Below are 24,398 nucleotides of genomic sequence, written 5' to 3'. Positions count from 1 at the left end.
GACCACCGAGATACGAGCGTGTGCGAGCGACCACCGAGATACGAGCGTGTGCGAGCGACCCCCGAGAGACGAGCGTGTGCGCGCGACCCCCGAGATACGAGCGTGTGCGCGCGACCCCCGAGATACGAGCGTGTGCGCGCGACCCCCGAGATACGAGCGTGTGCGTGCGACCCCCGAGATACGAGCGTGTGCGCGCGACCCCCGAGGTGCGAGCGACCCCCGAGATATGAGGGTGTGCGCGCGACCCCCGAGATACGAGCGTGTGCGAGCGACCCCCGAGATACGAGCGTGTGCGAGCGACCCCCCGAGATACGAGCGTGTGCGAGCGTCCCCCGAGATGCGAGCGTCCCCCGAGATACGAGCGTGTGCGAGCGACCCCCGAGATACGAGCGTGTGCGAGCGACCCCCGAGATACGAGCGTGTGCGAGCGACCCCCGAGATACGAGCGTGTGCGAGCGACCCCCGAGATACGAGCGTGTGCGAGCGACCCCCGAGATACGAGCGTGTGCGAGCGACCCCCGAGATACGAGCGTGTGCGAGCGACCCCCGAGATACGAGCGTGTGCGAGCGACCCCCGAGATACGAGCGTGTGCGAGCGACCCCCGAGATACGAGCGTGTGCGAGCGACCCCCGAGATACGAGCGTGTGCGAGCGACCCCCGAGATACGAGCGTGTGCGAGCGACCCCCGAGATACGAGCGTGTGCGAGCGACCCCCGAGATACGAGCGTGTGAGAGCGACCCCCGAGTACGAGCGTGTGCGAGCGACCCCCGATATACGAGTGTGTGCGACCCCCGATATACGAGCGTGTGCGACCCCGATATACGAGCGCGTGCGAGCGACCCGCGATATACGAGCGCGTGCGAGCGACCCGCGATATACGAGCGTGTGCGAGCGACCCCCGAGATACGAGCGTGTGGGAGCGACCCCCGATATACGAGCGTGTGGGAGCGACCCCCGATATACGAGCGTGTGGGAGCGACCCCCGAGATACGAGCGTGTGGGGAGCGACCCCCGAGATACGAGCGTGTGCGAGCGACCCCCGAGATACGAGCGTGTGCGAGCGACCCCCGAGATACGAGCGTGTGCGAGCGACCCCCGAGATACGAGCGTGTGCGAGCGACCCCCGAGATACGAGCGTGTGCGAGCGACCCCCGATATACGAGCGTGTGCGACCCCCGAGATACGAGCGTGTGCGAGCGACCCCCGAGATACGAGCGGCCCCCGATATACGAGCGTGTGCGAGCGACCCCCCGATATACGAGCGGCCCCCGATATACGAGCGTGTGCGAGCGACCCCCGAGATACGAGCGTGTGCGAAAGACCCCCGATATACGACTATGCGCGAGCGGCCCTGATATACGAGCGTGTGCGAGCGACCCCGATATACGAGCGTGTGCGAGCGACCCCGATATACTAGCGTGTGCGAGCGACCCCGATATACGAGCGTGTGCGAGTGACCCCAGATATACGAGCGTGTGCGAGCGACCCCCCGAGATACGAGCGTGTGCGAGCGTCCCCCGAGATGCGAGCGTCCCCCGAGATACGAGCGTGTGCGAGCGTCCCCCGAGATACGAGCGTGTGCGAGCGACCCCCGAGATACGAGCGTGTGCGAGCGACCCCCGAGATACGAGCGTGTGCGAGCGACCCCCGAGATACGAGCGTGTGCGAGCGACCCCCGAGATACGAGCGTGTGCGAGCGACCCCCGAGATACGAGCGTGTGCGAGCGACCCCCGAGATACGAGCGTGTGCGAGCGACCCCCGAGATACGAGCGTGTGCGAGCGACCCCCGAGATACGAGCGTGTGCCCCGAGATACGAGCGTGTGCGAGCGACCCCCGAGATACGAGCGTGTGCGAGCGACCCCCGAGATACGAGCGTGTGCGAGCGACCCCCGAGATACGAGCGTGTGCGAGCGACCCCCGAGATACGAGCGTGTGCGAGCGACCCCCGAGATACGAGCGTGTGCGAGCGACCCCCGAGATACGAGCGTGTGAGAGCGACCCCCGAGTACGAGCGTGTGCGAGCGACCCCCGATATACGAGTGTGTGCGACCCCCGATATACGAGCGTGTGCGACCCCGATATACGAGCGCGTTGCGAGCGACCCGCGATATACGAGCGCGTGCGAGCGACCCGCGATATACGAGCGCGTGCGAGCGACCCCCGAGATACGAGCGTGTGGGAGCGACCCCCGATATACGAGCGTGTGGGAGCGACCCCCGATATACGAGCGTGTGGGAGCGACCCCCGAGATACGAGCGTGTGGGAGCGACCCCCGAGATACGAGCGTGTGCGAGCGACCCCCGAGATACGAGCGTGTGCGAGCGACCCCCGAGATACGAGCGTGTGCGAGCGACCCCCGAGATACGAGCGTGTGCGAGCGACCCCCGATATACGAGCGTGTGCGACCCCCGAGATACGAGCGTGTGCGAGCGACCCCCGAGATACGAGCGGCCCCCGATATACGAGCGTGTGCGAGCGACCCCCCCCGATATACGAGCGGCCCCCGATATACGAGCGTGTGCGAGCGACCCCCGAGATACGAGCGTGTGCGAAAGACCCCCGATATACGACTATGCGCGAGCGGCCCTGATATACGAGCGTGTGCGAGCGACCCCGATATACGAGCGTGTGCGAGCGACCCCGATATACTAGCGTGTGCGAGCGACCCCGATATACGAGCGTGTGCGAGTGACCCCAGATATACGAGCGTGTGCGAGCGACCCCAGATATACGAGCGTGTGCGAGCGACCCCAGATATACGAGCGTGTGCGAGCGACCCCAGATATACGAGCGTGTGCGAGCGACCCCCGAGATACGAGCGGCCCCCGATATACGAGCGCGAGCGACCCCCGATATACGAGCGTGTGCAAGCGGCCCCCGATATACGAGCGCGAGCGACCCCCCGATATACGAGCGTGTGCAAGCGACCCCGATATACGAGCGTGTGCGAGCGACCCCGATATACGAGCGTGTGCGAACGACCCCCGATATACGAGTGTGTGCGGCCCCCCGATATAAGTGTGTGCGACTCCCGATATACGAGCGACCCCCGATATACGAGCGTGTGCGAGCGACCCCGATATACGAGCGACCCCCGATATACGAGCGTGTGCGAGCGACCCCGATATACGAGCGTGTGCGACCCCTGAGATACGAGCGTGTGCGAGCGACCCCCGAGATACGAGCGTGTGCGAGCGACCCCCGAGATACGAGCGTGTGCGAGCGACCCCCGAGATACGAGCGTGTGCGAGCGACCACCGAGATACGAGCGTGTGCGAGCGACCCCCGAGATACGAGCGTGTGCGAGCGACCACCGAGATACGAGCGTGTGCGAGCGACCACCGAGAGACGAGCGTGTGCGAGCGACCCCCGAGAGACGAGCGTGTGCGCGCGACCCCCGAGATACGAGCGTGTGCGCGCGACCCCCGAGATACGAGCGTGTGCGCGCGACCCCCGAGATACGAGCGTGTGCGCGCGACCCCCGAGATACGAGCGTGTGCGCGCGACCCCCGAGATACGAGCGTGTGCGAGCGACCCCCGAGATACGAGCGTGTGCGCGCGACCCCCGAGATACGAGCGTGTGCAAGCGACCCCCGAGATACGAGCGTGTGCGAGCGACCTCCCGAGATACGAGCGTGTGCGAGCGTCCCCCGAGATGCGAGCGTCCCCCGAGATACGAGCGTGTGCGAGCGACCCCCGAGATACGAGCGTGTGCGAGCGACCCCCGAGATACGAGCGTGTGCGAGCGACCCCCGAGATACGAGCGTATGCGAGCGACCCCCGAGATACGAGCGTGTGCGAGCGACCCCCGAGATACGAGCGTGTGCGAGCGACCCCCGAGATACGAGCGTGTGCGAGCGACCCCCGAGATACGAGCGTGTGCGAGCGACCCCCGAGATACGAGCGTGTGCGAGCGACCCCCGAGATACGAGCGTGTGCGAGCGACCCCCGAGATACGAGCGTGTGCGAGCGACCCCCGAGATACGAGCGTGTGCGAGCGACCCCCGAGATACGAGCGTGTGCGAGCGACCCCCGAGATACGAGCGTGTGCGAGCGACCCCCGAGATACGAGCGTGTGAGAGCGACCCCCGAGTACGAGCGTGTGCGAGCGACCCCCGATATACGAGTGTGTGCGACCCCCGATATACGAGCGTGTGCGACCCCGATATACGAGCGCGTGCGAGCGACCCGCGATATACGAGCGCGTGCGAGCGACCCGCGATATACGAGCGTGTGCGAGCGACCCCCGAGATACGAGCGTGTGGGAGCGACCCCCGATATACGAGCGTGTGGGAGCGACCCCCGATATACGAGCGTGTGGGAGCGACCCCCGAGATACGAGCGTGTGGGAGCGACCCCCGAGATACGAGCGTGTGCGAGCGACCCCCGAGATACGAGCGTGTGCGAGCGACCCCCGAGATACGAGCGTGTGCGAGCGACCCCCGAGATACGAGCGTGTGCGAGCGACCCCCGAGATACGAGCGTGTGCGAGCGACCCCCGATATACGAGCGTGTGCGACCCCCGAGATACGAGCGTGTGCGAGCGACCCCCGAGATACGAGCGTGTGCGAGCGACCCCCGAGTACGAGCGTGTGCGAGCGACCCCCGATATACGAGCGTGTGCGACCCCGATATACGAGCGTGTGCGAGCGACCCCCGATATACGAGCGTGTGCGAGCCCCGATATACGAGCCCCGATATACGAGCGTGTGCGAGCCCCGATATACGAGCGTGTGCGACCCCCGAGATACGAGCGTGTGCGAGCGACCCCCGAGATACGAGCGTGTGCGAGCGACCCCCGAGATACGAGCGTGTGCGAGCGACCCCCGAGATACGAGCGTGTGCGAGCGACCCCCGAGATACGAGCGTGTGCGAGCGACCCCCGAGATACGAGCGTGTGCGAGCGACCCCCGAGATACGAGCGTGTGCGAGCGACCCCCGAGATACGAGCGCGTGCGAGCGACCCCCGAGATACGAGCGTGTGCGAGCGACCCCCGAGATACGAGCGTGTGCTAGCGACCCCCGAGATACGAGCGTGTGCGAGCGACCCCCGAGATACGAGCGTGTGCGAGCGACCCCCGAGATACGAGCGTGTGCGAGCGACCCCCGAGATACGAGCGTGTGCGAGCGACCCCCGAGTACGAGCGTGTGCGAGCGACCCCCGAGATACGAGCGTGTGCGACCCCCGATATACGAGCGTGTGCGACCCCGATATACGAGCGCGTGCGAGCGACCCCCGAGATACGAGCGCGTGCGAGCGACCCCCGAGATACGAGCGCGTGCGAGCGACCCCCGAGATACGAGCGCGTGCGAGCGACCCCCGAGATACGGGCGCGTGCGAGCGACCCCCGAGATACGGGCGCGTGCGAGCGACCCCCGAGATACGAGCGCGTGCGAGCGACCCCCGAGATACGAGCGCGTGCGAGCGACCCCCGAGATACGAGCGCGTGCGAGCGACCCCAGATATACGAGCGCGTGCGAGCGACCCCCGAGATACGAGCGCGTGCGAGCGACCCCCGAGATACGAGCGCGTGCGAGCGACCACCGAGATACGAGCGTGTGCGAGCGACCCCCGAGATACGAGCGTGTGCGAGCGACCCCCGAGTACGAACGTGTGCGAGCGACCCCCGATATACGAGCGTGTGTGACCCCCGATATACGAGCGTGTGCGACCCCGATATACGAGCGCGTGCGAGCGACCCCCGAGATACGAGCACGTGCGAGCGACCCCCGAGATACGAGCGCGTGCGAGCGACCCCCGAGATACGAGCGCGTGCGAGCGACCCCCGAGATACGAGCGTGTGCGAGCGACCCCCGAGATACGAGCGTGTGCGAGCGACCCCCGAGATACGAGCGTGTGCGAGCGGCCCCCGAGATACGAGCGTGTGCGAGCGGCCCCCGATATACGAGCGTGTGCGAGCGACCCCCTATATACGAGTGACCCCGATATACGAGTGCGAGCGACCCCCGATATACAAATGTGTGCAACCCCTCCCCGATGTGGTGTGACTACCTCCCCCAATATGTTTACCCCCCCCAATATTCAACTGTGTGCAACCCCAATATACGAGTCTTTGCGACCACCTCCCCCAGTATGTGACCCTCCAATAGACGAGTGTGTACGACCCCCAGTATGTGTGACCCCCCCCAATATACAAGTGTGTGTGACCCCTAATATAAAAGTATATGTGACCCCACAATGTGCAGGTGTGTGCGACCTCCTCCCCAATATGCCAGTGTGTGCAACCCCAGGTAAGTGTGATCCCCCCCAATATGAGTATGTGTAGCCCCAAATAAACAAATGTGTGCAGCCCCCAGTATGTGACCACCCCCAATTTACGAGTGAGTGACGCCCCCCCCCATTATACAAGTACATGTGACCCCCCCAAATATGTATGTTTGTGACTCCCTCTAAAATGTGTGACCCCCCCTCATAGATATGTAACCCTTAAGGCTATGTGCGCACGTTGCGTACTGTCTGTGCAGAATTTTCTGCAGCGATCTGAGCAGCACACGTGCGTAGTGAAGCCGATTACATGCGCTCTTCCTGCAGCTCCCGCCATAGACAGAGCAGGGGCTGCCGGGAAAGCGCACGGAAGAAGTGACATGTCGCTCTAAAACGCCACGTGCGCACGGCCCCTGCACAATCTCCATAGACTGTGCAGGGGACGCAGGACGCATGCAGTTACGCTGCGCTACAAAGCGCAGCGTAACTGCATGTATTTACGCAACGTGCGCACGTAGCCAAATTGTGTATATGACCCCATTCCCGTATGTATGTGACCCCATAATATATCTGTACTCCTCGCTGCCCCCCGCTCCTCATCCTCCACTTTCCCCCATATTCCTCCTCGTCCCCAGCTGTCACTCCCTATACATAATCCTCGCCGCCTGCTGTTGCCCCCTCATTGATGCACTTTTCTGTCCCCCTTACTCTTGTCGGCCTCGCTGTTGTACCCGCTGTACTCCTTGTTGCACTCCACCATCGCTGCCCTTGTACTCCTTGACAGCCCCCGCTGTCATTCCCCCTGTACTCCTTCATGTACTCCGCTGCCTGCGGTGACTGGCCCGGAGGAGGCAGGGGCTGCGCGCGGTGACTGGCCCGGAGGAGGCAGGGGCTGCGCGCGGTGGCTGGCCCGGAGGAGGCAGGGGCTGCGCGCGGTGGCTGGCCCGGAGGAGGCAGGGGCTGCGCGCGGTGGCTGGCCCGGAGGAGGCAGGGGCTGCGCGCGGTGGCTGGCCCGGAGGAGGCAGGGGCTGCGCGCGGTGACTGGCCCGGAGGAGGCAGGGGCTGCGCGCGGTGGCTGGCCCGGAGGAGGCAGGGGCTGCGCGCGGTGACTGGCCCGGAGGAGGCAGGGGCTGCGCGCGGTGGCTGGCCCGGAGGAGGCAGGGGCTGCGCGCGGTGGCTGGCCCGGAGGAGGCAGGGGCTGCGCGCGGTGGCTGGCCCGGAGGAGGCAGGGGCTGCGCGCGGTGTCTGGCCCGGAGGAGGCTGGGGCTGCGCGCGGTGTCTGGCCCGGAGGAGGCTGGGGCTGCGCGCGGTGTCTGGCCCGGAGGAGGCTGGGGCTGCGCGCGGTGTCTGGCCCGGAGGAGGCTGGGGCTGCGCGCGGTGTCTGGCCCGGAGGAGGCTGGGGCTGCGCGCGGTGTCTGGCCCGGAGGAGGCTGGGGCTGCGCGCGGTGTCTGGCCCGGAGGAGGCTGGGGCTGCGCGCGGTGTCTGGCCCGGAGGAGGCTGGGGCTGCGCCCGGTGTCTGGCCCGGAGGAGGCTGGGGCTGCGCGCGGTGTCTGGCCCGGAGGAGGCTGGGGCTGCGCGCGGTGTCTGGCCCGGAGGAGGCTGGGGCTGCGCGCGGTGTCTGGCCCGGAGGAGGCTGGGGCTGCGCGCGGTGTCTGGCCCGGAGGAGGCTGGGGCTGCGCGCGGTGTCTGGCCCGGAGGAGGCTGGGGCTGCGCGCGGTGTCTGGCCCGGAGGAGGCTGGGGCTGCGCGCGGTGTCTGGCCCGGAGGAGGCTGGGGCTGCGCGCGGTGTCTGGCCCGGAGGAGGCTGGGGCTGCGCGCGGTGTCTGGCCCGGAGGAGGCTGGGGCTGCGCGCGGTGTCTGGCCCGGAGGAGGCTGGGGCTGCGCGCGGTGTCTGGCCCGGAGGAGGCTGGGGCTGCGCGCGGTGTCTGGCCCGGAGGAGGCTGGGGCTGCGCGCGGTGTCTGGCCCGGAGGAGGCTGGGGCTGCGCCCGGTGTCTGGCCCGGAGGAGGCTGGGGCTGCGCCCGGTGTCTGGCCCGGAGGAGGCTGGGGCTGCGCCCGGTGTCTGGCCCGGAGGAGGCTGGGGCTGCGCCCGGTGTCTGGCCCGGAGGAGGCTGGGGCTGCGCCCGGTGTCTGGCCCGGAGGAGGCTGGGGCTGCGCCCGGTGTCCGGCCCGGAGGAGGCTGGGGCTGCGCCCGGTGTCCGGCCCGGAGGAGGCTGGGGCTGCGCCCGGTGTCTGGCCCGGAGGAGGCTGGGGCTGCGCCCGGTGTCTGGCCCGGAGGAGGCTGGGGCTGCGCCCGGTGTCTGGCCCGGAGGAGGCTGGGGCTGCGCCCGGTGTCTGGCCCGGAGGAGGCTGGGGCTGCGCCCGGTGTCTGGCCCGGAGGAGGCTGGGGCTGCGCCCGGTGTCTGGCCCGGAGGAGGCTGGGGCTGCGCCCGGTGTCTGGCCCGGAGGAGGCTGGGGCTGCGCCCGGTGTCTGGCCCGGTGGAGGCTGGGGCTGCGCCCGGTGTCTGGCCCGGAGGAGGCTGGGGCTGCGCCCGGTGTCTGGCCCGGAGGAGGCTGGGGCTGCGCGCGGTGTCTGGCCCGGAGGAGGCTGGGGCTGCGCCCGGTGTCTGGCCCGGAGGAGGCTGGGGCTCGCGCCCGGTGTCTGGCCCGGAGGAGGCTGGGGCTGCGCCCGGTGACTGGCCCGGAGGAGGCAGGGGCTGCGCCCGGTGTCTGGCCCGGAGGAGGCTGGGGCTGCGCCCGGTGTCTGGCCCGGAGGAGGCTGGGGCTGCGCCCGGTGACTGGCCCGGAGGAGGCTGGGGCTGCGCCCGGTGTCTGGCCCGGAGGAGGCTGGGGCTGCGCCCGGTGACTGGCCCGGAGGAGGCAGGGGCTGCGCCCGGTGACTGGCCCGGAGGAGGCAGGGGCTGCGCCCGGTGACTGGCCCGGAGGAGGCTGGGGCTGCGCCCGGTGACTGGCCCGGAGGAGGCAGGGGCTGCGCCCGGTGTCTGGCCCGGAGGAGATGAGGTTGAGGTGAGGTTTCTGGATGTTTTCCACATCTTTGCTGCGTCACAATATTCAGTGACTGGAAACGTGGGGGCGGGGCTGTATATAAGGGGCGTGGTCTCATATCTGATCACTGGTCATTATATCAGTGATGTCATCACCAGGGGGCGTGGCTGTATATAAGGGGTGTGGTCTCATATCTGATCACTGGTCATTATATCAGTGATGTCATCACCAGGGGGCGTGGCTGTGATGAATGGATACTTTGTAGAAGGTATCGGGGGTGATGATCTGCAGCTGCTCGGGGTCTGCGGCCCCCCCAGCTCCTCCTGCCCCTCCCCCGCGTCCTCCTCTCCTGTGTGCGCTGTGGTTTGGGGGTCTTGTCCTCGGTGAGCGGTGAAGCGTGCTCCGGACAATGTGCCGCATTCATCGCTCGCTTCCACGTGTTTCCTGCAGATTTCACATTTTACAGAAAACTTCATTATGTGGGATCTGACCTCACCCGACCCCGAGGCCCCGGACCCCTGGACCCCCACCGCCCCCAAACAGGACAATGGGGCGGAGCAGTGATGTCATAGTTGGTGTGGCCAGGACCAGTCTGTAATATGGTATACAGAGATGTGGGCGTGTGGCCCTTTAAGATAAATCACATGATGGGACTGATAAACCAATAACGGGGTCCGGTATCGCTGCCCGCGGTGCGGAGACCTGGGATGTGACCGATGGTGGTGTCAGAACCTTCCGGCGGCAGCGGCTCGTCTGTCAGCGCTGTTTATACCCCAACTGCCTAAAAATAACCAACTTGTGTCTGATAGTGGCCGAGACGACATTGTCCTCCGGAACACGGGGAGCGCACGCCACTGTCCTCCGGACCACGGGGAGCGCACGCCACTGTCCTCCGGAACACGGGGAGCGCACGCCACTGTCCTCCGTAACACGGGGAGCGCACGCCACTGTCCTCCGGAACACGGGGAGCGCACGCCACTGTCCTCCGGAACACGGGGAGCGCACGCCACTGTCCTCCGTAACACGGGGAGCGCTCGCCACTGTCCTCCGGAACACGGGGAGCGCATGCCACCGTCCTCCGGAACACGGGGAGCGCACGCCACTGTCCTCCGGAACACGGGGAGCGCACGCAACCGTCCTCCGGAACACGGGGAGCGCACGTCACCGTCCTCCGGAACACGGGGAGCGCACGCCACCGTCCTCCGGAACACGGGGAGCGCACGCCACTGTCCTCCGGAAGACGGGGAGCGCACGCCACTGTCCTCCGGAAGACGGGGAGCGCACGCCACTGTCCTCCGGAAGACGGGGAGCGCACGCCACTGTCCTCCGGAAGACGGGGAGCGCACGCCACTGTCCTCCGGAAGACGGGGAGCGCACGCCACTGTCCTCCGGAAGACGGGGAGCGCACGCCACCGTCCTCCGGAACACGGGGAGCGCACGCCACCGTCCTCCGGAACACGGGGAGCGCACGCCACCGTCCTCCGGAACACGGGGAGCGCACGCCACCGTCCTCCGGAACACGGGGAGCGCACGCCACCGTCCTCCGGAACACGGGGAGCGCACGCCACCGTCCTCCGGAACACGGGGAGCGCACGCCACCGTCCTCCGGAACACGGGGAGCGCACGCCACCGTCCTCCGGAACACGGGGAGCGCACGCCACCGTCCTCCGGAACACGGGGAGCGCACGCCACCGTCCTCCGGAACACGGGGAGCGCACGCCACCGTCCTCCGGAACACGGGGAGCGCACGCCACCGTCCTCCGGAACACGGGGAGCGCACGCCACCGTCCTCCGGAACACGGGGAGCGCACGCCACCGTCCTCCGGAACACGGGGAGCGCACGCCACCGTCCTCCGGAACACGGGGAGCGCACGCCACCGTCCTCCGGAACACGGGGAGCGCACGCCACCGTCCTCCGGAACACGGGGAGCGCACGCCACCGTCCTCCGGAACACGGGGAGCGCACGCCACCGTCCTCCGGAACACGGGGAGCGCACGCCACCGTCCTCCGGAACACGGGGAGCGCACGCCACCGTCCTCCGGAACACGGGGAGCGCACGCCACCGTCCTCCGGAACACGGGGAGCGCACGCCACCGTCCTCCGGAACACGGGGAGCGCACGCCACCGTCCTCCGGAACACGGGGAGCGCACGCCACCGTCCTCCGGAACACGGGGAGCGCACGCCACCGTCCTCCGGAACACGGGGAGCGCACGCCACCGTCCTCCGGAACACGGGGAGCGCACGCCACCGTCCTCTGGAACAGACGATTGTTAAAAGGACGAGGGGCCCCACTGCGGAGAGGGTCCTGCGCATGCACCGGATGTCAATACTAATAGCACCAAATTTTCGGGCTCAGAGAGACCCCACATCTGTAACTGCACATTAACCCTTCATTCCCCGGATTATCCTACACATGATCATAGCCCAGTGTGACCCCGAGAACCGGACACATCTCATACATATGTCCTACATCAGCTCTTATCCTCCAGAGCTGCGGTCACTATTCTGCTGTTACATTGTGTCTTATCCTCCAGTCACCTCCAGAGCTGCAGTCACTATTCTGCTGTTACATTGTGTCTTATCCTCCAGTCACCTCCAGAGCTGCAGTCACTATTCTGCTGTTACATCATGCCTTATCTTCCAGTCACCTCCAGAGCTGCGGTCACTATTCTGCTGTTACATCATGTCTTATCCTCCAGTCACCTCCAGAGCTGCAGTCACTATTCTGCTGTTACATTGTGTCTTATCCTCTGGTCACCTCCAGAGCTGCAGTCACTATTCTGCTGTTACATTGTGTCTTATCCTCTGGTCACCTCCAGAGCTGCACTCACTATTCTGCTGTTACATCATATCTTATCCTCCAGTCACCTCCAGAGCTGCGGTCAATATTCTGCTGTTACATCATATCTTATCCTCTGGTCACCTCCAGAGCTGCAGTCACTATTCTGCTGTTACATTGTGTCTTATCCTCTGGTCACCTCCAGAGCTGCACTCACTATTTTGCTGTTACATCGTGTCTTATCCTCCAGTCACCTCCAGAGCTGTGGTCACTATTCTGCTGTTACATCGTGTCTTATCCTCCAGTCACCTCCAGAGCTCCAGTCACTATTCTGCTGTTACATCATGTCTTATCCTCCAGTCCCCTCCAGAGCTGCGGTCACTATTCTGCTGTTACATCAGGTTTAGTAGATTGCTGCTCTGGAGGTGACGTCCTCTTTGTATCTTGCAGGAGGCAGTTGGACGCTTGCTGTGATCCGGGTCACCTCTTTTCTATGACTAAAGTGAACACCCCGGTGGGCGAGAACCTGTGGTTTGATGGAGAGTTCCTGTACTCGCTGATCATCGACAACGCCACCTACAGCCTCTTCCCACAGGTGAGCGCCAGCACCGCCCGCAGCTGCCAGCCCCGCCCGCAGCCGCCAGCCCCGCCCGCAGCCGCCAGCCCCGCCCGCAGCCGCCAGCCCCGCCCGCAGCCGCCAGCCCCGCCCGCAGCCGCCAGCCCCGCCCGCAGCCGCCAGCGCCGACCGCAGCCGCCAGCCCCGACCGCAGCCGCCAGCCCCGGCCGCAGCCGCCAGCCCCGGCCGCAGCCGCCAGCCCCACCCGCAGCCGCCAGCCCCGACCGCAGCCGCCAGCCCCGACCGCAGCCGCCAGCCCCGCCCACAGCCGCCAGCCCCGACCGCAGCCGCCAGCCCCGACCGCAGCCGCCAGCACCCACCGCAGCCGCCAGCCCCGACCGCAGCCGCCAGCACCGCGCTGATCCAATGGTTCTGAAGTCTGTACCTGAGAGAGCTGAGGGTTGGGGGCAGAGACGGCAGCGGGGGTCACCCAGCTTTCCCAGGAGCGGCTATACCTGTGCATGTGAGGCGCGTGCAGGCGGTGCGTGACCGGATTATCCACCGTTATCCGGAGACGATTGTTTCATCTGTTTATAAACATGGAAAATTCTATAGAGTTTCAGAGAAACAAGAGAAATATCCGTCCACTCATCCCTCTACCCTCTATCCTCTACCCTCTATCCTCTACCCCTCTATCCTCTACCCCTCTATCCCTCTATCTATCCCTCCCTCTACCCCTCTATCCTCTACCCCTCTATCCTCTACCCCTCTATCCTCTACCCCTCTATCCTCTACCCCTCTATCCTCTACCCCTCTATCCTCTACCCCTCTATCCTCTACCCCTCTATCCTCTACCCCTCTATCCTCTACCCCTCTATCCCTCTATCTATCCCTCCCTCTATCCCTCTATCTATCTATCCCTCTATCTATCTATCCCTCCCTCTATCCCTCTACCCTCTATCCCTCTATCCTCTATCCCTCTGCCCTCTATCCTCTACCCTCTATCCTCTATCCTCTATCCTCTACCCTCTATCCTCTATCCTCTATCCTCTATCCTCTACCCCTCTATCCCTCTATCCCTCTGCCCTCTATCCCTCTATCCCTCTACCCTCTATCCCTCTATCCTCGCCCTTGCTCTCTCTCTGTCGCCCGCGCTTGCTCTCTGTCGCCCGCCCTTGCTCTCTCTCTGTCGCCCGCCCTTGCTCTCTCTCTGTCGCCCGCCCTTGCTCTCTCTCTGTCGCCCGCCCTTGCTCTCTCTCTGTCGCCCGCCCTTGCTCTCTCTCTGTCGCCCGCCCTTGCTCTCTGTCGCCCGCCCTTGCTCTCTCTCTGTCGCCCGCCCTTGCTCTCTCTCTGTCGCCCGCCCTTGCTCTCTCTCTGTCGCCCGCCCTTGCTCTCTCTCTGTCGCCCGCCCTTGCTCTCTCTCTGTCGCCCGCCCTTGCTCTCTCTCTGTCGCCCGCCCTTGCTCTCTCTCTGTCGCCCGCCCTTGCTCTCTCTCTGTCGCCCGCCCTTGCTCTCTCTCTGTCGCCCGCCCTTGCTCTCTCTCTGTCGCCCGCCCTTGCTCTCTCTCTGTCGCCCGCCCTTGCTCTCTCTCTGTCGCCCGCCCTTGCTCTCTCTCTGTCGCCCGCCCTTGCTCTCTCTCTGTCGCCCGCCCTTGCTCTCTCTCTGTCGCCCGCCCTTGCTCTCTCTCTGTCGCCCGCCCTTGCTCTCTCTCTGTCGCCCGCCCTTGCTCTCTCTCTGTCGCCCGCCCTTGCTCTCTCTCTGTCGCCCGCCCTTGCTCTCTCTCTGTCGCCCGCCCTTGCTCTCTCTCTGTCGCCCGCCCTTGCTCTCTCTCTGTCGCCCGCCCTTGCTCTCTCTCTGTCGCCCGCCCTTGCTCTCTCTCTGTCGCCCGCCCTTGCTCTCTCTCTGTCGCCCGCCCTTGCTCTCTCTCTGTCGCCCGCCCTTGCTCTCTCTCTGTCGCCCGCCCTTGCTCTCTCTCTGTCGCCCGCCCTTGCTCTCTCTCTGTCGCCCGCCCTTGCTCTCTCTCTGTCGCCCGCCCTTGCTCTCTCTCTGTCGCCCGCCCTTGCTCTCTCTCTGTCGCCCGCCCTTGCTCTCTCTCTGTCGCCCGCCCTTGCTCTCTCTCTGTCGCCCGCCCTTGCTCTCTCTCTGTCGCCCGCCCTTGCTCTCTCTCTGTCGCCCGCCCTTGCTCTCTCTCTGTCGCCCGCCCTTGCTCTCTCTCTGTCGCCCGCCCTTGCTCTCTCTCTGTCGCCCGCCCTTGCTCTCTCTCTGTCGCCCGCCCTTGCTCTCTCTCTGTCGCCCGCCCTTGCTCTCTCTCTGTCGCCCGCCCTTGCTCTCTCTCTGTCGCCCGCCCTTGCTCTCTCTCTGTCGCCCGCCCTTGCTCTCTCTCTGTCGCCCGCCCTTGCTCTCTCTCTGTCGCCCGCCCTTGCTCTCTCTCTGTCGCCCGCCCTTGCTCTCTCTCTGTCGCCCGCCCTTGCTCTCTCTCTGTCGCCCGCCCTTGCTCTCTCTCTGTCGCCCGCCCTTGCTCTCTCTCTGTCGCCCGCCCTTGCTCTCTCTCTGTCGCCCGCCCTTGCTCTCTCTCTGTCGCCCGCCCTTGCTCTCTCTCTGTCGCCCGCCCTTGCTCTCTCTCTGTCGCCCGCCCTTGCTCTCTCTCTGTCGCCCGCCCTTGCTCTCTCTCTGTCGCCCGCCCTTGCTCTCTCTCTGTCGCCCGCCCTTGCTCTCTCTCTGTCGCCCGCCCTTGCTCTCTCTCTGTCGCCCGCCCTTGCTCTCTCTCTGTCGCCCGCCCTTGCTCTCTCTCTGTCGCCCGCCCTTGCTCTCTCTCTGTCGCCCGCCCTTGCTCTCTCTCTGTCGCCCGCCCTTGCTCTCTCTCTGTCGCCCGCCCTTGCTCTCTCTCTGTCGCCCGCCCTTGCTCTCTCTCTGTCGCCCGCCCTTGCTCTCTCTCTGTCGCCCGCCCTTGCTCTCTCTCTGTCGCCCGCCCTTGCTCTCTCTCTGTCGCCCGCCCTTGCTCTCTCTCTGTCGCCCGCCCTTGCTCTCTCTCTGTCGCCCGCCCTTGCTCTCTCTCTGTCGCCCGCCCTTGCTCTCTCTCTGTCGCCCGCCCTTGCTCTCTCTCTGTCGCCCGCCCTTGCTCTCTCTCTGTCGCCCGCCCTTGCTCTCTCTCTGTCGCCCGCCCTTGCTCTCTCTCTGTCGCCCGCCCTTGCTCTCTCTCTGTCGCCCGCCCTTGCTCTCTCTCTGTCGCCCGCCCTTGCTCTCTCTCTGTCGCCCGCCCTTGCTCTCTCTCTGTCGCCCGCCCTTGCTCTCTCTCTGTCGCCCGCCCTTGCTCTCTCTCTGTCGCCCGCCCTTGCTCTCTCTCTGTCGCCCGCCCTTGCTCTCTCTCTGTCGCCCGCCCTTGCTCTCTCTCTGTCGCCCGCCCTTGCTCTCTCTCTGTCGCCCGCCCTTGCTCTCTCTCTGTCGCCCGCCCTTGCTCTCTCTCTGTCGCCCGCCCTTGCTCTCTCTCTGTCGCCCGCCCTTGCTCTCTCTCTGTCGCCCGCCCTTGCTCTCTCTCTGTCGCCCGCCCTTGCTCTCTCTCTGTCGCCCGCCCTTGCTCTCTCTCTGTCGCCCGCCCTTGCTCTCTCTCTGTCGCCCGCCCTTGCTCTCTCTCTGTCGCCCGCCCTTGCTCTCTCTCTGTCGCCCGCCCTTGCTCTCTCTCTGTCGCCCGCCCTTGCTCTCTCTCTGTCGCCCGCCCTTGCTCTCTCTCTGTCGCCCGCCCTTGCTCTCTCTCTGTCGCCCGCCCTTGCTCTCTCTCTGTCGCCCGCCCTTGCTCTCTCTCTGTCGCCCGCCCTTGCTCTCTCTCTGTCGCCCGCCCTTGCTCTCTCTCTCGCCCGCCCTTGCTCTCTCTCTCGCCCGCCCTTGCTCTCTCTCTCTCGCCCGCCCTTGCTCTCTCTCTCTCGCCCGCCCTTGCTCTCTCGCCCGCCCTTGCTCTCTCTCTCTCTCGCCCGCCCTTGCTCTCTCTCTCTCGCCCGCCCTTGCTCTCTCTCTCTCGCCCGCCCTTGCTCTCTCTCTCTCTCGCCCGCCCTTGCTCTCTCTCTCGCTCGCCCTTGCTCTCTCTCTCTCTCGCCCGCCCTTGCTCTCTCTCGCCCGCCCTTCTCTCTCTCGCGCGCCCTTACTCTTACCCTCTCTCTCGCGCGCCCTTACTCTTACCCTCTCTCTCGCGCGCCCTTACTCTTACCCTTTCTCGCGCGTGTTCTTGCTCTCTCTCTGTCTCTCTCGCGCCCTTGCTCTCTCTCACTCGCGCGCGCCCTTGCTCTCTCTCTCTCTCGCGCGCCCTTGCTCTCTATCTGTCTCACTCGCGCGCCCTTGCTCTCTATCTGTCTCACTCGCGTGCCCTTACTCTCTCTGTCTCACTCGTGTGCCCTTGCTCTCTCTCTGTCTCTCTCGCGCCCTTGCTCTCTCTCACTCGCGTGCCCTTGCTCTCACTCTCTCGCGCGCCCTTGCTCTCTCTCTCTCGCGCGCCCTTGCTCTCTCTCTCTCTCACGTGCCCTTGCTCTCTCTGTCTCACTCGCGTGCCCTTGCTCTCTCTCTGTCTCACTCGCGTGCCCTTGCTCTCTCTCTGTCTCACTTGCGTGCCCTTGCTCTCTCTCTGTCTCACTCGCATGCCCTTGCTCTCTCTCTGTCTCACTCGCGCGCCCTTGCTCTCTCTGTCTCACTCGCGCTCCCTTTCTCTCTCTGTCTCTCTCGCGCGCGCCGGTGCTCTCTCTCGCGCGCGCCGGTGCTCTCTCTCGCGCGCGCCGGTGCTCTCTCTCGCGCGCGCCGGTGCTCTCTCTCGCGCGCGCCGGTGCTCTCTCTCGCGCGCGCCGGTGCGCTCTCTCGCGCGCGCCGGCGCTCTCCCTCGCACGCCTTTACTCTTATCCTCTCTCTCGCGCGCCCTTACTCTTCTCCTCTCTTTCGCGCGCCCTTACTCTTATCCTTTCGCGCGCCCTTACTCTTATCCTTTCGCGCGCCCTTACTCTTATCCTCTCGCGCGCCCTTACTCTTATCCTCTCGCGCGCCCTTACTCTTATCCTCTCGCGCGCCCTTACTCTTATCCTCTCGCGCGCCCTTACTCTTATCCTCTCTCTCGCGCGCCCTTACTCTTATCCTCTCTCTCGCGCGCCCTTACTCTTATCCTCTCTCTCGCGCGCCCTTACTCTTATCCTCTCTCTCGCGCGCCCTTACTCTTATCCTCTCTCTCGCGCGCCCTTACTCTTATCCTCTCTCTCGCGCGCCCTTACTCTTCTCCTCTCTTTCGCGCGCCCTTACTCTTCTCCTCTCTCTCGCGCGCCCTTACTTTTATCCTCTCTCTCGCGCACCCTTACTCTTCTCCTCTCTTTCGCACGCCCTTACTCTTATCCTCTCGCGCGCTCTTGTTCTCTTGCTCTGTCTTCTCTTCCCGCAGACTCTTCTGGGTGATGATCACACCCCAGTGGCGCCTCTTCCCTTTCCCCGACGCCGTCCCCTGCTGCTGCCACATTGTGTCACTGACAATGGCGATCTCCTCTCTGTTGCTAGGATACTCCATTCCGGCTCCCCCTGAAGCGTTGCTCCGTGGTTGGGAATGGGGGGATACTGAAGGGGAGCAGGTGCGGAAAACAGATCGATGAGGCGGATTTTGTTATCCGGTAAGTGAGAACTCGGACTGAAAATTCCAGAAATGTCCATCAATTACTGAGTGTGCCGTCCTGATACAACCCGGGCACCTCCTGTATATAATTATATATGTACAGCCGGTATAACCCGGGCACCTCCTGTATATAATTATATATGTACAGCCGGTATAACCTGGGCATCTCCTGTATATAATTATATATGTACAGCCGGTATAACCTGGACATCTCCTGTATATAATTATATATGTACAGCTGGTATAACCCGGGCATCTCCTGTATATAATTATATATGTACAGCTGGTATAACCTGGACATCTCCTGTATATAATTATATATGTACAGCTGGTATAACCTGGGCATCTCCTGTATATAATTATATATGTACAGCCGGTATAACCTGGGCATCTCCTGTATATAATTATATATGTACAGCCGGTATAACCTGGGCATCTCCTGTATATAATTATATGTGTACAGCCGGTATAACCTGGGCATCTCCTGTATATAATTATATATGTACAGCCGGTATAACCTGGGCATCTCCTGTATATAATTATATATGTACAGCCGGTATAACCTGGACATCTCCTGTATATAATTATATATGTACAGCTGGTATAACCCGGGCATCTCCTGTATATAATTATATATGTACAGCTGGTATAACCTGGACATCTCCTGTATATAATTATATATGTACAGCTGGTATAACCTGGGCATCTCCTGTATATAATTATATATGTACAGCCGGTATAACCTGGGCATCTCCTGTATATAATTATATATGTACAGCCGGTATAACCTGGGCATCTCCTGTATATAATTATATATGTACAGCCGGTATAACCTGGGCATCTCCTGTATATAATTATATGTGTACAGCCGGTATAACCTGGGCATCTCCTGTATATAATTATATATGTACAGCCGGTATAACCTGGGCACCTCCTGTATATAATTATATATGTACAGCCGGTATAACCTGGACATCTCCTGTATATAATTATATATGTACAGCTGGTATAACCCGGGCATCTCCTGTATATAATTATATATAAACAGCTGGTATAACCTGGCATCTCCAGTATATAATTAATTATATATGTACAGCTGGTATAACCTGGGCATCTCCTGTATATAATTATATATGTACAGCCGGTATAACCCGGGCATCTCCTGTATATAATTATATATGTACAGCCGGTATAACCCGGGCATCTCCTGTATATAATTATATATGTACAGCTGGTATAACCTGGGCACCTCCTGTATATAATTATATATGTACAGCCGGTATAACCCGGGCATCTCCTGTATATAATTATATATGTACAGCCGGTATAACCTGGGCATCTCCTGTATATAATTATATATGTACAGCCGGTATAACCTGGGCATCTCCTGTATATAATTATATATGTACAGCCGGTGTAACCCGGGCATCTCCTGTATATAATTATATATGTATAGCCGGTATAACCTGGACATCTCCTGTATATAATTATATATGTACAGCCGGTGTAACCCGGGCATCTCCTGTATATAATTATATATGTACAGCCGGTATAACCCGGGCATCTCCTGTATATAATTATATATGTACAGCCGGTATAACCTGGACATCTCCTGTATATAATTATATATGTACAGCCGGTATAACCTGGGCATCTCCTGTATATAATTATATATGTACAGCCGGTATAACCTGGGCATCTCCTGTATATAATTATATATGTACAGCCGGTATAACCTGGGCATCTCCTGTATATAATTATATATGTACAGCTGGTATAACCCGGACATCTCCTGTATATAATTATATATGTACAGCTGGTATAACCTGGGCATCTCCTGTATATAATTATATATGTACAGCTGGTATAACCTGGGCATCTCCTGTATATAATTATATATGTACAGCTGGTATAACCCGGACATCTCCTGTATATAATTATATATGTACAGCCGGTATAACCCGGGCATCTCCTGTATATAATTATATATGTACAGCCGGTATAACCTGGACATCTCCTGTATATAATTATATATGTACAGCCGGTATAACCTGGACATCTCCTGTATATAATTATACATGTACAGCCGGTATAACCTGGGTATCCTCTGTATATAATTATATATGTACAGCCGGTATAACCTGGACATCTCCTGTATATAATTATACATGTACAGCCGGTATAACCTGGGTATCCTCTGTATATAATTATATACCGTATTTTTCGCTTTATAAGACGCACCGGAATATAAGACGCACCCCAAACTTAGACATAAAAAAAGGTAAAAAAAAGAAAAATGGGGTCCGTCTTATACTCCGATGTTCTCTTACCGGAGGGGGGCAGCAGTGGTGGTGAAGCGGGTCACAGGAGGCACAGGTTGTGCTGGCAGGCGCGGCAGGTCAGTGGCAGCGGGGTCCGTGGTTGCAGGTGCCGTGGCGTCCGTGGTTGCAGGCGCGGTGGTGTCCGCGGTGGCAGGATCCGTGGGGTCCGTGGTGGCGGCAGCAGCCGTGGCATGAGAGCCGTGCAGCAGGCCGGTGCAGTGAGTGTCCGCGGTCCCGGTTCAGTGGTGGCAGCGGCGGCGGCGGCGGCTCAGTGGTGGGAGCGGCGGCAACTGCTCAGTGGTGGCAGCGGCAGGGACTGCTCAGTGGTGGCGTGTGTCCGCGGTCCCGGTTCAGTGGTGGCAGCGGCGGCGGCGGCGGCTCAGTGGTGGGAGCGGCGGCGACGGCTCAGTGGTGGAGTGTGTCCGCGGTCCCGATTCAAGTAATGGCGCCCGGAGCGACGCATGCGCAGATGGAGCTCTCATCCAAGGGCTCCATCTGCGCACGCGCTGACTCCCGGAGCAGCGCGTGCGCAGATGGAGCTCTCATCCAAGAGCTCCACCGGCGCCATCATTTGAAAGTGGGACCGCGGACAACTGGTAAGCTGCACAGCCGCCCGCCCCGCATGCACAGAGTGGCAGCCAGCAGGCTGCCCGCCCACTCTGCGTACAAGCCGCCGGGTACCTGTGCTTGCGTGCGGTGGCAGCCGGGTACCCATGGCTGTGTGCGGGCGGCAGATGGGTGACTGTGTGAGGGCGGCAGCCGGGTACCTGCACGGTCACCCGACTGCCGCTCGCACACAGCACCCGGCTGCCGCCCGCACACAGCCATGGGTACCCGTCTGCCACCGCATGCAAGCACAGGTACCTGGCTGCCGACCCCACACAGCACCCGCTGCCGCCCGCACACAGCCACGGGTACCCGGCTGCCGCTGCATGCAAGTACAGGTACCCGGCCGCTTGCATGCAGCCACAGGCACCCGCCCGATCGCTTCAGACAGGACCCCCCCCCCCCCGCTACCGCTTTATAAGACGCACCCCCCATTTTCCTCCCAAAATTTGGGGAGGAAAAGTGCGTCTTATAAAGCGAAAAATACGGTATGTACAGCCGGTATAACCTGGGCATCTCCTGTATATAATTATATATGTACAGCTGGTATAACCCGGGCATCTCCTGTATATAATTATATATGTACAGCTGGTATAACCTGGGCATCTCCTGTATATAATTATATATGTACAGCCGGTATAACCTGGGCATCTCCTGTATATAATTATATATGTACAGCCGGTATAACCCGGGCATCCCCTGTATATAATTATATATGTACAGCCGGTATAACCTGGACATCTCCTGTATATAATTATATATGTACAGCCGGTATAACCTGGGCATCTCCTGTATATAATTATATATGTACAGCCGGTATAACCTGGGCATCTCCTGTATATAATTATATATGTACAGCCGGTATAACCCGGGCATCTCCTGTATATAATTATATATGTACAGCCGGTATAACCTGGGCATCTCCTGTATATAATTATATATGTACAGCCGGTATAACCTGGGCATCTCCTGTATATAATTATATATGTACAGCCGGTATAACCTGGGCATCTCCTATATATAATTATATATGTACAGCCGGTATAACCTGGGCATCTCCTGTATATAATTATATATGTACAGCCGGTATAACCCGGGCATCCCCTGTATATAATTATATATGTACAGCCGGTATAACCCGGGCATCTACTGTATATAATTATATATGTACAGCCGGTATAACCCGGGCATCCCCTGTATATAATTATATATGTACAGCCGGTATAACCTGGGCATCTCCTGTATATAATTATATATGTACAGCTGGTATAACCTGGGCATCTCCTGTATATAATTATATATGTACAGCTGGTATAACCTGGGCATCTCCTGTATATAATTATATATGTACAGCCGGTATAACCTGGGCATCTCCTGTATATAATTATATATGTACAGCCGGTATAACCTGGGCATCTCCTGTATATAATTATATATGTAAAGCCGGTATAACCTGGGCATCTCCTGTATATAATTATATATGTACAGCTAGTATATCCTGGGCATCTCCTGTATATAATTATATATGTACAGCTGGTATAACCCGGGCATCTCCTGTATATAATTATATATGTACAGCTGGTATAACCTGGGCATCTCCTGTATATAATTATATATGTACAGCTGGTATAACCCGGGCATCTCCTGTATATAATTATATATGTACAGCCGGTATAACCTGGGCACCTCCTGTATATAATTATATATGTACAGCCGGTATAACCTGGGCATCTCCTGTATATAATTATATATGTAGAGCCGGTATAACCCGGGCATCTCCTGTATATAATTATATATGTACAGCTGGTATAACCCGGGCACCTCCTGTATATAATTATATATGTACAGCCGGTATAACCCGGGCATCCCCTGTATATAATTATATATGTACAGCCGGTATAACCCGGGCATCTCCTGTATATAATTATATATGTACAGCCGGTATAACCCGGGCATCCCCTGTATATAATTATATATGTACAGCCGGTATAACCCGGGCATCTCCTGTATATAATTATATATGTACAGCTGGTATAACCCGGGCATCTCCTGTATATAATTATATATGTACAGCTGGTATAACCCGGGCATCTCCTGTATATAATTATATATGTACAGCCGGTATAACCTGGACATCTCCTGTATATAATTATATATGTACAGCTGGTATAACCTGGGCATCTCCTGTATATAATTATATATGTACAGCTGGTATAACCCGGGCATCTCCTGTATATAATTATATATGTACAGCCGGTATAACCTGGGCATCTCCTGTATATAATTATATATGTACAGCTGGTATAACCTGGGCATCCCCTGTATAATTATATATGTACAGCTGGTATAACCTGGGCATCTCCTGTATATAATTATATATGTACAGCTGGTATAACCTGGGCATCTCCTGTATATAATTATATATGTACAGCCGGTATAACCTGGGCATCTCCTGTATATAATTATATATGTACAGCCGGTATAACCTGGGCATCTCCTGTATATAATTATATATGTACAGCCGGTATAACCCGGGCATCCCCTGTATATAATTATATATGTACAGCCGGTATAACCTGGGCATCTCCTGTATATAATTATATATGTACAGCTGGTATAACCTGGGCATCTCCTGTATATAATTATATATGTACAGCTGGTATAACCCGGGCATCTCCTGTATATAATTATATATGTACAGCCGGTATAACCTGGGCATCTCCTGTATATAATTATATATGTACAGCTGGTATAACCCGGGCATCTCCTGTATATAATTATATATGTACAGCCGGTATAACCTGGGCACCTCCTGTATATAATTATATATGTACAGCCGGTATAACCTGGGCATCTCCTGTATATAATTATATATGTACAGCCGGTATAACCTGGGCATCTCCTGTATATAATTATATATGTACAGCTGGTATAACCCGGGCATCTCCTGTATATAATTATATATGTACAGCTGGTATAACCCGGGCATCTCCTGTATATAATTATATATGTACAGCCGGTATAACCTGGACATCTCCTGTATATAATTATATATGTACAGCTGGTATAACCCGGGCATCTCCTGTATATAATTATATATGTACAGCCGGTATAACCTGGGCATCTCCTGTATATAATTATATATGTACAGCCGGTATAACCTGGGCATCTCCTGTATATAATTATATATGTAGAGCCGGTATAACCCGGGCATCTCCTGTATATAATTATATATGTACAGCTGGTATAACCCGGGCACCTCCTGTATATAATTATATATGTACAGCCGGT

General features: G+C 59.9%; 1 protein-coding gene across 2 annotated transcripts in view; it reads left to right on the top strand.

Annotated features, from left to right (window-relative positions):
- ST8SIA1 (ST8 alpha-N-acetyl-neuraminide alpha-2,8-sialyltransferase 1) overlaps positions 1-24,398 on the top strand; it is a 104,959-nt gene that overhangs the window by 65,762 nt on the left and 14,799 nt on the right. For both annotated transcript variants that reach the window (XM_075343502.1, XM_075343501.1), the window contains exons 2-3: positions 12,446-12,590; positions 18,069-18,178. In XM_075343502.1, the coding sequence (XP_075199617.1) occupies positions 12,489-12,590; positions 18,069-18,178 (212 nt within the window). In that variant the 5' untranslated portion in view covers positions 12,446-12,488. The remainder of the gene's footprint in view (positions 1-12,445; positions 12,591-18,068; positions 18,179-24,398) is intronic.

This window comes from Anomaloglossus baeobatrachus, chromosome 4 (assembly GCF_048569485.1).
Source record: "Anomaloglossus baeobatrachus isolate aAnoBae1 chromosome 4, aAnoBae1.hap1, whole genome shotgun sequence".
NCBI lineage: Eukaryota > Metazoa > Chordata > Amphibia > Anura > Aromobatidae > Anomaloglossus > Anomaloglossus baeobatrachus.
This window is presented reverse-complemented; position numbering and strand designations above follow the sequence as displayed.